Source organism: Rana temporaria, chromosome 2 (assembly GCF_905171775.1).
Source record: "Rana temporaria chromosome 2, aRanTem1.1, whole genome shotgun sequence".
NCBI classification, from domain to species: Eukaryota; Metazoa; Chordata; class Amphibia; order Anura; family Ranidae; genus Rana; species Rana temporaria.
Window position 1 is genome coordinate 536,598,050 of NC_053490.1, and position 13,490 is coordinate 536,611,539.

The 13,490-nt window shown below is 51.5% G+C and overlaps 1 protein-coding gene across 1 annotated transcript in view; it reads left to right on the forward strand.

Annotated features, from left to right (window-relative positions):
• The window catches only part of RABL3 (RAB, member of RAS oncogene family like 3), a 36,486-nt gene that overhangs the window by 17,744 nt on the left and 5,252 nt on the right, over positions 1-13,490 (forward strand). Inside the window, exons 5-7 of the mRNA XM_040339199.1 lie at positions 1,060-1,210; positions 8,130-8,201; positions 11,441-11,479. Of these exons, the coding sequence (XP_040195133.1) occupies positions 1,060-1,210; positions 8,130-8,201; positions 11,441-11,479 (262 nt within the window). The remainder of the gene's footprint in view (positions 1-1,059; positions 1,211-8,129; positions 8,202-11,440; positions 11,480-13,490) is intronic.

Genomic DNA, 13,490 nt, shown 5'->3' on the forward strand with positions numbered 1-13,490 from the left:
CTGGCTGCTGGGAAACACCCGCTGGTGGACACTGGAAATCCAGCCTTCCACTGTGGAAAGCACAGTGCCACCAGTAGGTGATCCAGATCCTGACAACAAGCCAGGCTAAGCACACTAGCAAGGTAGCTGTCAAGAAGTCACAGCACCGTCCGCCGTAAGGAATACATGGAGGGTATTTAGCGAAGGACCTAAATACCCTCCCAGCAGCCAGCATCAGGTGGAAACTGATTACTACTGGCTGCTGGGAGGGTATTTAGGTCCTATATCTAGAACCTAAATACGTGGGTCAGGAAAGTTATTTTATCTCCTTCCTTTACGGTGGATGGTCCTGTGACTTCTTGACAGCTACCTTGCTAGTGTGCTTAGGTAGAAACTAATTACTGGGATCTGCTGGTAGACACCCACTGGTGGACCCCGAAACTCCAACCTGCCATCAGCAGGTGATTCAGGTCCCGACAACAAGTCACGCTAAGCACTCTAGCAAGGTAGCTGTCAATAAGTCACAGCACAGACCACCATAAGGGATTTTAAATACAAATACCTTTCCTGACCCATGCACCTATTCCTAGGTACAGGAATGCATTAAGGGTATTTAACGGAGGGCCCTAAATACCCTCCCAGCAGCCAGCGGCAGCTAGCAGCCACTGACGATGTGCTGCCCCAGGAATGAGGATGAACTGCCCAGTTTGGACAGCCAAGAGCATAGTAGCAACCAATGATGCTACGTAGCCGAGAGTGTCCTAGCAACGAATGAGGATGGAGCTTCCAGAATGGACTCTCAGGCTTCGGTGCAAACCCCTCTCCCCCACCATGCAACAAATTAATGTACCTGTTTCCAATGGGTACATTAATCTGTCACTAGTTGCAACTAACATTTGGTGGTTCTCTTATGAGTGTCTACAACACTCTCTATGGATGACAAAAATAGTGTCCAATAACAAGGTTTTCCCTGCACTACTAAAAATTAAAACAACCTGACAGAGGTTCCAACCCCTCCCCCACTCTACCCCTCTAAAAAAAATTGGCGGTTGAACATTGACATTTTCATCTCACCCGCAGGGACTATGACCGGGAAAATTTTGCCGATAACCAGATCCCCCTGCTGGTCACCGGGACTAAACTGGACCAGATCCCGGAGGCCAAGCGCACCGAGGTCCTGATCCGCACCGCGTTCCTGGCGGAAGATTTCAATGCCGAAGAGATGAATCTGGTGAGTGATTTCCTACTCTTTTTGGAATCGAATAGCAGGCTATGAAGGAGAAGCCAACGATCACAAGCCTGTAATCTGTCCAGTAAGTGCCGAATAGGAGTCATCTGTTACGCAGGGACCAGCTTCTCTCCGTTCCACCCAGGGAGGGCGTAGTCATAGAGAACTCCATGAGTAAAACACTTTCTGAAGAGGGTCTGGAAAGACCTTTGGTACTATTGTCCAGAACAATAAAGTTTAGCTGGCAGTAAGGAGCTGCTGAAACCACTGATCACTCACTGTGTTCATTCAGAAAAGGAAGGGGTCAGTAAACAGGCAGGGACTGGCCATATGGCACACCGGGCCGCATGTCTTTGTGCGGCCCAAGGCAACTGGGCTGCTCCTTGAGCCTGCGCCTGTTACCCAGTCTCTCCCTGGCTGGCCGCCAGTTCAACCATTGGGTCAGGGGGCTGAAACTACAGGTCAGCTGACCTGTGACCATGAAGAGGGAGGAGCTGGAGCAAACGCCGGACCAGAGAGAACGTGAGTGTGACTCCCTGTGCACCTGGATATGAGGAGTGGCTCATACATTATAATCAATCTCTTAATTTTCCTCCTGCAGCCTCTTAAAGCCCGCTTCTCCTCTTCTCCCTCTCGCAGGCATTCAGAGGCTGCAGCCGCTCCTCCCAATACAGCTTCTTTCTGCTGCCCCCTCCTGTGCTCTTCAGCCCCCAATGCTCTCCAGCCCCCCCCCCCCCCCAGTGCTCTCCAGCTCTCCTCCCCAGTGCTTTCCAGCTCCCCCCCCCAGTGCCCCCCCCCCCCAGTGCTCTCCAGCTCTCCTCCCCAGTGCTTTCCAGCTCTCCCCCCCCCCAGTGCTTTCCAGCTCTCCCCCCCCCCCCAGTGCTTTCCAGCTCTCCCCCCCAGTGCTTTCCAGCTCCCCCCCCCCAGTGCTTTCCAGCTCCCCCCCCCCCCCAGTGCTTTCCAGCTCTCCCCCCAGTGCTTTCCAGCTCCCCTCCCCCCCCCAGTGCTTTCCAGCTCCCCCCCCTAGTGCTTTCCAGCTCTCCCCCCCCCAGTGCTCTTCAGCCCCCCCCCAGTGCTCTTCATCTTCCCCCCCCCAGTGCTCTCCAGCCCCCCCCAGTGCTCTTTAGCTCCCCCCCAGTGCTCTCCACCTCCCCAGTGCTCTCCAGCTCCCCCCCCCCCCCAGTGCTTTCCAGCTCCCTCCAAGTGCATTCCAGCTATCCCCCCAGTGCTTTCCAGCTCCCCCCCCAGTGCATTCCAGCTCCCCCCGTACTCCCCCGACCCCCCTGTGCTCCTCAGCCCCCCCCCCGTGCTCTCCAGACCCTCCTGTGCCCTCCCCCCACTGCCTTCTGCCCCCCCCCGCTCTCCAGTCCACATGCTCTCCAGTCCCCATGCTCTCTTCATCCCCCCCCACTGCTTTCCACCCCCTGATCTCTGGACCCCCTGTGTTCCCCCAACTGCTTTCTGCCCCCCCCCGTTCCACTGTGCACTCCAGCCCACCAGTGCTTTCAGGCCTGGTCAGGATGGAGAATGGGTCGGTAATTATGCCATGGGCTGCTCAAAAATGCCCGGGCCTTTTTTTGTCCCAGTCCGGGTCTGCCGGTAGATGACCATATTACCGGCCTCTTCTCTGGTCTTTTATCCTGACTCTGAACATCCTTTGCAGCAGCTGGCGGGAGAGGGAAGTGGGGGAAGCTGGCAGTGCCGCAAATAAGGAGGGAGGGAACCAGAGGAGCACACAGGTGGCCCAGGCAGCAGAGAAAGAAGAGCAACCTGGACAAGAGGGCGGGGGCAGCAAAGGCTGGAACCAATCCCCTGTATTTTCCTCCCGCAGCCACTGAATGCCGCTGGGAGCGAGAGGAGGAGAAGCCGTCTCAGTGGCTGCAGGAGGAAAATACAGGGGATCAGTTCCAGTATCTGCAGGCCTACCTGTCCAGGTTTCAGGGGTCGGCGCACCCCAAGCTTAGAAGGAAAGTTTAGGAAAAAACGTACATTTTGGATGCTCAGCCTTGTAGGTGTCCGTCTGCTGTCGGCGTCCATCGGCGGCCTTGTCCGGCGTCCGGCTGCGGCCTTGCGCTGGGTCCGTCCAGCCTTGTCGGTGTCCGTCGCGTCCGTCTGCCGGTCCGTCCAGCCTTGTCGGTGTCCGTCTGCCGGGGGTTGCAGCGTTGTGTGTTTGAGTTTGGCGCCTCTGTCGAACTGTGCAGAGCCGGATTTCCAGTGTGTTCGGCTCCTCTCGCATGGCTGCGGGCGGAGCCGAGCCTAGCCGAGTGCGCAGTACACTCGGCTCGGCCTTTGTTGGTCTTTGTCGGCGGCGCTCAAAGACAGCGGGGATCGGCGTATAACGCGCACCCGCGATTTTCCCCTGATTTTAAGGGGAAAAAAGTGCGCGTTATACGCCGATAAATACGGTCATTTTTTTTCAAAATTGTCGCTCTATTTTTGTTTATAGCGCAAAAAATAAAAACCGCAGAGGTGATCAAATACCACCAAAAGAAAGCTCTATTTGTGGGAAAAAAGGACGCCAATTTTGTTTGGGTGCCACGTCGCACGACCAGGCAATTGTCAGTTTAAAGCAATGCAGTGCCGAATCGCAAAAAGGGGCCCGGTCATTGACCAGCAATATGGTCCGGGGCTGAAGTGGTTAACTGCTTCCTGACCGCCACACGCCAATATACGTTGGCAGAATGGCACGGGCAGGCAAATAGGCGTACCTGTACGTCCCTTTTAAATTTTTACGTCTGGCACGCGCGCACCTCGGGAGTGTGCCCGCGGGTCCTGCAAACTCGATGTTCGCCGGCAGCCCGCGATTGCGGTGAGGAGAGGCAGAACGGGGAGATGCAAGGCAATTCTCTGTTCTGACTAGTGACAATTGCGCGGTCGTGCGATGTGGCACCCAAACAAAATTGGCGTCCTTTTTTTCCCACAAATAGAGCTTTCTTTTGGTGGTATTTGATCGCCTCTGCGTTTTTTATTTTTTGCGCTATAAACAAAAATAGAGCGTAAATTTTGAAAAAAAAAATGCAATATTTTGTACTTTTTGCTATAATAAATATCCCCCAAAAAAATATAAATATTTTTTTTTTCTCCTCAGTTTAGGCCGATACGATTTTCTTTATATGTAGAAGAATACGTAATAGGCATTTATCGATTGGTTAGCGCAAAAGTTATAGCGTCTACACAACAGGGGATAGTTTTATGGCATTTTTAATAATATATTTTCTTTTTACTAGTATTGGCGGCGATCAGCGTTTTTTTTTCTTTTTATATCTTTTTTTTTTCTTTTTATATCGTGACTGCGACATTATGGCGGACGCACCGGACACTTTTGATGCTATTTTGGGACCATTGTCATTTATACAGCCATCAGTGCTATAAAAACTGTGTAAATGACGCTGGCAAGGAAGGGGGTTAACCACTAGGGGGACAGGGAAGGGGTTAAGTTTGTCCTAGGGAGTGATTCTAACTGTGTGAGGGGGGCTGGGCTTACTGTGACACCACACTGATCACTGCTCCCGATCACAGGGAGAAGACGGTCATGGTGTCCTGTCACAAGGCAGAACAGGGGGATGCCTTGTTTACACAGGCATCCAACTGTTCTGCAGCTCCGGGGGCGCGCCGAAATTCAAAGCAACGTGTATATATACATTGCTTTGCGCAGCCGTGACATTCTGCCGACGTATATGTGCGTGGCTCGGTTGGCAAGCGGTTAAAATAGATGAAGCAGGGTGGGGGGTTAAGGATTTTAATAAAAATTGTTCTGTGAAATAAAAAAATAATAATAAAATAAATAATAAAAAAATAATAATAAAATAAATAATAAAAAAATAATAATAATAATAAAAAAAATAATAAAAACAGTTCTGTGAAATATAGCATGTGAATATATATATTTCCCTTTGCAGCCAGCAGGGGGAGCTCTAGGCTTCTCTTCAAATTAGGGTTGTCCCGATACCGAGTATTTGCGGGAGTACTCGTACTCCCGCAAATACCCCCGATACTGAAATAGAATACTTGTTCCCCCCCGCCGCCGCAAACCCGTCGCCGCAAACCACAAAGCCGCCGCCGTTAATCAGCGTGCGGGGAACATTACAGCTTTCGTTTGAATAGCTGTATCCCCGCCGCGTATAGACACTCCCCCGGATGATCTGTCCAATCCCGCGCATGGGGGAGTGTCTATACGCGGCGGGGATTCAGCTATTCAAACAAAAGCTGTAATGTTCCCCGCACGCGCGGCATCATCCATTGGTCCCAGGCGGCAGGTTCTGAGGGGCGGCACATTTATGCCTAGGAAAACACTGGTCCCGCATGATCGCTCCGCACGCCCGCCCCACCCCCCTCTCCTCACCTCCCCTCATTTCACTGTGTGGATGCCCTGGCGCCGCTGCTATTGTATGTAATAGCAGATCACAGCTGGCCGCCTCCTCCCATCCTCTCCGCGGCTCCCCCCTTTACTGCTGACAAGAGAAAGTCAGTTTTCAGAAGGGGGAGGAGCTTTCTGATGAGTGGAGACCCCATGATGAAAGAGGGATCACTATAGGCACTGGCTGCTGACACTGAGAGAAAGTAAGTGCCAGCGCCACTAATCCCATCTCCACCTGCCTGTGTCTTAACTCCCATACCCCCTCCCTACCACCCTTGCCTGTGTCTAACCCCCCTCCTTACCACCCCTGCCTGTGTCTAACCCCCCTCCCTACCACCCCTGCCTGTGTCTAACCCCCCTCCCTACCACCCCTGCCTGTGTCTAACCCCCCTCCCTACCACCCCTGCCTCTGTCTAACCCCCCTAGCACACCTGCCTCTGTCTAACACCCCTACCACCCCTGCCTGTGTCCAACCCCCTCCCTACCACCCCTGTCTGTGTCTAAACTCCCATACCATCCCTTCCCGAGTCTAAACCCCCCACCACCCCTCCCGCCTGTGTCTTACCCCCTCCCTACCGCCCCTGCCTGTGTCTAACCCCCATTCCACCCCTGCCTGTGTCTAACCCCCCTCCCTACCACCCCTGCCTGTGTCTAAACCTACCTACCACCCCTGTCTGTGTCTAAACTCCCATACCATCCCTTCCCGAGTCTAAACCCCCCACCACCCCTGCTGCCTGTGTCTTACCCCCTCCCTACCACCCCTGCCTGTGTCTAACCCCCATTCCACCCCTGCCTGTGTCTAACCCCCCTCCCTACCACCCCTGCCTGTGTCTAAACCTACCTACCACCCCTGGCTGTGTCTAACCCCCTCCCTACTACCCCTGCCTGTGTCTAACCCCCCCCTCCTCACCACCACCGCTGCCTCTGTCTGAACCCCACCATCACTGTTGCATGTAAATCTGACTTACTGATGAATTACATTTTGGTTTTAATTGTCATGATATATATATATTTTTTTTAGAGGGGGGAGGGGGGCAGCACTTCATTCCTGGGCCCAGGCAGCACAATGTCTTGGGCCGGCCCTGAGGACATGGCTGCATTATGTGGGGGACATGGCTGGAATATGTGGGGGACATGGCTGCATTATGTGGGGGACATGGCTGCATTATGTGGGGGACATGGCTGCATTATGTGGGGGACATGGCTGCATTATGTGGGGGACATGGCTGCATTATGTGGGGGACATGGCTGAAATATGTGGGGGACATGGCTGGAATATGTGGGGGGACATGGCTGCATATGTGGGGGGACATGGCTGCATATGTGGGGGGACATGGCTGCATATGTTTGGGGACATGGCTGCATTTGTGGGGGGACATGGCTGCATATGTTTGGGGACATGGCTGCATTTGTGGGGGGACATGGCTGCATTTGGGGACACATTTTAAAAAAGTATCGGTATTCGGTATCGGCGAGTACATAAAAAAAAGTATTGGTACTTGTACTCTGTCCTAAAAAAGTGGTATCGGGACAACCCTACTTCAAATGTTTACCTTACTACTTTTTTTTTAAGCTGAGTTCATCCTGCCAGAAATCCAGTGTTCTTGTCAATTCCTGTGAGCTGAATTACAAACATTTTATGGGCTTTTTGGAAGGGGGGGGGGGGGGGTTGTAGTCCAAATCAAGAGAGCAGCCTAGGGTGACAATGCTGCTCCAGCATTGGGCCAGATTCAGGTACAGCGCTGTATCTTTGAGCGGGCGTAGCGCATCTCATATGTGCTATGCCGACGTAACATAGAGAGGCAAGACCAGTATTCACAAAGCACTTGCTCCCTAAGTTACGGCGGCGTAGCGTAAATGGGCCGGCGTAAGCCCGCCTAATTCAAATTAGGAAGGTAGTGGGCGTGTTGTATTAAAATTAACCGTGACCCCATGTAAATGAAGGGCCGAACGAACGACATGCTCAGAATCACGTCGCATATACTCCTAAGATACGTCGGCTCAATGCTTTTGACGTGAGCGTAACCCACGCTCAGCCCCATTCACGTACGACTTACGCAAACAACGTAAAATCCGACGGCTGTTCCGACGTCCATACCCTAACATGACTTACCCCTGCTTTAGGTGGGATAACTTTACGCCTTACGTAAACGGCGTAGCTTACTGCGCAAGTACGTTCGTGAAACGGCGTATCTAGATCATTTACATATTCGACGCGTAAATCAACGGAAGCTCCCCTAGCGGCCAGCGTAAATATGCACCCAAGATACGACGGCGTAGGAGACTTACGTCGGTCGGATCAAGCCCGAAATTCAGGCGTATCTGGTTTCAAGAATAAGGCGCATAGATACGACGGCGCATCCTAGAACTTACGCGGCGTATCAACAGATACGTCGGCGTAAGTTCTCTCTGAATCTGGCCCAAAGTTTCTTCTTGTGTCTGTAGCCTCATTTTAATCAGAGAATCTGGTTCAAAATGAGAATAATTTCTAGAGGTAGGTTGGTTTTGTGTAGCCATTTCCAGGTTTCGAAGGTCCCTAGACCAACGCAATCTTTGTCTCTTCAGGACTGCAACAACACACGTGGCCTCGCCGCCGGATCCTCCAATGCTGTCAAACTTAGCAGGTTCTTTGACAAGGTAATTTGTTTGCCTATATATGAGAGAGAGAGAGAGAGAGAGGGAGAGATTGCCTCTTTATCGGGTTTATTAGCGCCGTGTATGTCATTATACATTCTCTTGTCTCTGCCCCACCCCCAAGTATATACAGTGGGCAAAATAATGATTTGAATCCTCTACAGATTGTGTAAGTTTCCCTGCTTACATAGAAATAAAGGGTCTATCATTTTTATCATAGGTGTGTCTTATATGATAGAGACAGAATATCAACCAAAAATCCAGAAAAAACACACAATACAAATGTTATAATTGGAGTTCAGTGAGTAAAATAAGTATTTGATCCCCTCAGTACTTGGTGGAGAAACCCTTGTTGGGAAGCACAGAGGTCAGACGTTTCTTGTAGTTGGTGATCAGGTCTCCACACATCTCAGGAGGGATTTTGGTTTCCACTCTTCTCTACAGATCTTCTCTAAATCCTGAAGGTTTCTTGGCAACTCGAAGTTTCAGCTCCCGCCATAAATTTTCTATAGGATTAAGGCCTGGAGAATGGCTAGGCCACCCCATGACCTTAATATACTTCTTGAGCCACTCCTTTGTTGCCTTGGTCGGTATGTTTTGGGTCATTGTCCTGCTGGAAGACCCGTCCATGACCCATCTTCAGTGTTCTGGCCGAAGGGAAGAAGGTTCTGCTCCCTCCATACATTTTCTATAGGATTAAGGTCTAGAGACTGGTTATGCCACTCCATCACCAAGGGGCCAATGTACAGGGTCATGTATTCTTGGACAAATCTTGGATGAGAACCTTCTTCCCTTCGGCCAGAACACTGAAGATGGGTCATGGATGGGTCTTCCAGCATGACAATGACCCAAAACATACCGACCGAGGCAACAAAGGAGTGGCTTAAGAAGTATATTAAGGTCATGGGGTGGCCTAGCCAATCTCCAGGCCTTAATCCTATAGAAAATTTATGGCGGGAGCTGAAACTTCGAGTCGCCAAGAAACCTTCAGGATTTAGAGAAGATCTGTAAAGAAGAGAGGAGACCAAAATCCCTCCTGAGATGTGTGGAGACCTGACCACCAACTACAAGAAACGTCTGACCTCTGTGCTTCCCAACAAGGGTTTCCCAACCAACAAGTAAAACATGACTTAGTCCTTGGTGGGGAAACCCTTGTTGGGAAGCACAGAGGTCAGACGTTTCTTGTAGTTGGTGATCAGGTCTCCACACATCTCAGGAGGGATTTTGGTCTCCACTCTTCTCTACAGATCTTCTCTAAATCCTTAAGGTTTCTTGGCGACTCGAAGTTTCAGCTCCCGCCATAAATTTTCTATAGGATTAAGGCCTGGATATTGGCTAGGCCACCCCATGACCTTAGGGTGCTTCTTCTTGAGCCACTCCTTTGTTGCCTTGGCGGTATGTTTTGAGTCATTGTCATGCTGGAAGACCCATCCATGACCCATCTTCAGTGTTCTGGCCGAAGGGAAGAAGGTTCTTATATAAGATTTTACAATACAGTGGAACCTCGGATTGCGAGTAACACGGGTTAACGAGCGCTTCGCAATACGAGCGCTGTATTTAAAAAAAATCCTAATTTAGTTTGCGAGTGTTGTCTCTCAAAACGAGCAGGATTCGGGCCAAAGTGTGCGGTACTGCGTTTGGCCTGAGGTGGGGGGTGCCGGAGCCAAACGGCGCCGTTCGGGAATGCTTGGAAAGACACGGAAAAAGTTCCTGAGGTTTGCTGAGGTCAGCCGAGCTGTCCTCTGGCCTTTCCGGCCGTTCCCGAAGCTCTCCGGCGTCCCCCCCCCCCCACCTCTGGCTGCAAAGGTGTTGGTGCACTGCTGGACCAATATAAGCACCACAGGTGAAACATAAACGTGTCCACCGCCCCTATCTATTGCTGGCAATCGCAGTAAGTGGCATAGGAAGGCTAACACAGATAACAACAAGACCTGGGGAATGCCCAGGGAAAAACCAAGCCTCCTTACCGACCTGCCTGCAGAACAACCAAATTTACCTGTCTTACAGTATATGTTTCACCTGTGGTGTTTATATTGGTCCAGTAGTGCACCAACACCTTTGCAGCCATTGTGCTACATGCTGGGTGTTTGGGGTGCTCCTGTACCTTTAAGGAGGGGTGGCTCCCCTTCAGTCCACCTGCCCCTATCTATCCATTAGAATGCATGTGCCTCCACTGTGGGGGGACGCTCATTGTTTAGTGTCAGGACCACAGATTACAGGGTGCCTTGGCGCGGCTCTGTGGCTCACGCATGCGTTTGCGAATGCGTGCAGACAAAACCCCTGTTTTTAACGCATACTGTTAGGTTCATTTGGTTGTTCTGCAGGCTGGTCGGTAAGGAGGCTTGGTTTTTCCCCTGGGCATTCCCCAGGTTTTGTTGTTAGATTTGTTCTGAGACCACCATTTTGCCAAAATGGCTTCCTCAGGGGATTTGCTCTGGAACCACCATGGTCCTAGAACAAATCCCCCTGAGGAAGCCATTTTGGCGAAACATGTTGGGACAATCTCAAAAATATTCCGATTGCACACCTTCCGGCAAAATGGCCAAGTAGTAAAAGGGTGCTGAAACGATCACCGGCTGGGAACCGGAAAGCAAATCATATATATATATACTCGCCAGCACACCAGGAATCATAACGTCCAAAGATTTAATGCATATCTATTATGTCAAAAAGAGCAACGTTTCGAGGCCACGCAGGACCTCTTCGTCAGGCAAAAAGAGTATATATATACATGTTGGGACAAGACACTTCACTGTGACCACCTTTATGTTGAAATTTGGGAAGCCAGCAACCCGCCTATTCCAATCTATGCTACCCTGTTCTCTTGCTGCCAGTGGAGGTCATAACCCAGGAGTCTCATATAGATCCACCCAGGAGACAGGTGGGAGACGGTGCAGCAGAGGGCTGCTAGATGCATGCATAGAGTTGTGTGAGAAGACCGACAAAGGCCTGAGGATTGAGGCCATAGAAAACGGCACTGCAAGTATATACCCCAGGAGGCCAGTGAAGAACCCCTGAGAAAGAAACAAATGTGTTGAACTGGAACTTTTATTTTAATAAAAGTGGGCAAAAAAAACCTCTTGAATAGAAGATTTAGGTGAGTGGGTCCATATTGCTCTCCTGTATGAAGCTGGTTGTCACGAGATATGTACCTTCTATGTCAACATACACACTGCACTAGTTTGATCTGCAGAGGTCACTTCTGGTCCACGACTCCTACAATCTGACATTATGTTTTTCAGGTAATCGAGAAGAGATATTACTCCAGGGACACCAGCGCGGTGGGTATACTCTTATCTCCATTTGATTAGCTATGAATTAAGATTACAACGATCAGCCATAACCAATATGACTGCTGAGCAGTGGCGTCGCTAGGGGGGGGGCTTCTGGGGCTATAGCCCCAAATCTGGGGCCCATAGCCCAGAGTCTTTTCCCGGGTGCAGCGGTGCCGTACTCTGGCGGCAGTCCCGGTTCCTGCCTGCCACTGACTGGTGGTGGTTGGTTGCTAGGACCGCCCAGCGTCTAGTAACCAACCACGTGACTCCGCCCCCTGGCATTCAGCAGAGAGCGGAATTTTCCTGGCTTGCAGTCCTGTCCTGGGCTGGCTGCTGCCACACCTCCCCCGGCTCACTGTCTCCTCGGTGGTTGGTTGCTATCGACCAACCACAGTTTGTCTAACTCTGCTCCCTCCGAGTGGGGAATCTTCTCATTTAGACCTGGCTGCTGCCAGTGCCCCCGCCCCTCCCCCTTCACACGTTATGAATTTAAAGAAGGTAAGGAATTTTACGAGGCTTATATTTAATGCTATAGGAGGAGCAGCTCTGGGGACCCTGATGTAAAGGGGGGCTCTCTGGGGACCCTGATGTAATGAGGGGGGCTCTTGGGACCCTGATGTAAAGGGGGGCTCTCTGGGGCCCCTGATGTAATGAGGGGGTTCTCTGGGGCCCCTGATGTAATGAGGGGGCTCTTTGGGGACCCTGACATAAGGGGGGCTCTCTGGGGACCCTGACATAAGGGGGGCTCTCTGGGGACCCTGACATAAGGGGGGCTCTCTGGGGACCCTGACATAAGGGGGGCTCTCTGGGGACCCTGACTTAAGGGGGGCTCTCTGGGGACCCTGACTTAAGGGGGGCTCTCTGGGGACTCTGACATAAGGAGGCTCTCTGGGGACCCTGACATAAGGGGGGCTCTCTGGAGACCCTGATGTAAAGGGGGGCTCTCTGGGGCCCCCGATGTAATGAGGGGGTTTTCTGGGGCCCCTGATGTAATGATGGGGTTCTCTGGGGACCCTGACATAAGGGAGGCTCTCTGGGGACCCTGACATAAGGGAGGCTCTCTGGGGACCCTGACATAAGGGGGGCTCTCTGGGGACCCTGATGTAATGAGGGGGCTCTCTGGGGACCCTGACATAAGGGGGGCTCTCTGGGGACCCTGACATAAGGGGGGCTCTCTGGGGACCCTGATGTAATGAGGGGGCTCTCTGGGGACCCTGACATAAGGGGGGCTCTCTGGGGACCCTGATGTAATGAGGGGGCTCTCTGGGGCCCCCGATGTAATGAGGGGGTTCTCTGGGGCCCCTGATGTAATGAGGGGGCTCTCTGGGGACCCTGACATAAGGGGGGCTCTCTGGGGACCCTGACTTAAGGGGGGCTCCCTGGGGACCCTGATGTAAATCTAAAGGAAATTGAATAAGAAAATTGTATAGTGTGTTCTCGGGAACGGTCTGTGATCAGAGAGAAGACTGAGCCCATGAAACCCGCAGATCGGTGTCAGAGATAAACAGGAGCAGGTTGGAGCTCCTGCAGATTCGGGATGAGTTTGCACTTTTTTCCAGCCTGGAGAAGAACTCTGAGGGAGCAGAAGGACCCCCCCCCCAGTGCTGGTTCCGGAGAATATTCCGGCATTGAGGAGTCACAAAGTGACGCAGATGGCAGCGGGGACGTGTGTGTGTGTGTGTGATGAGGGATATCGTCTACAGATCTGATCATTATCTCTGCTGTGATCCCCGTCATGTTTCATACCGTGTCTTGAAAAAGTATTCATACCCCGTGAGATTTTCCACATTTTATCATGTTACAGCCCAAAGCGGGGATAGAGAGATACAACGTATCTATATAATATCTGTCTGTCTATAGACTGTAATCTATCATTTGGTGTTTACAAGTTAAAAACTGTTTTTTTTTTTGTGCTAGAAAATTCCCTGGAACCCCCAAAAATTTTTTTTTTCTAACAACCTAGAGCAGGGGTGTCAACCTCCATTTCCTTGCGGGCCACGTCAGCATTATGGTTGCC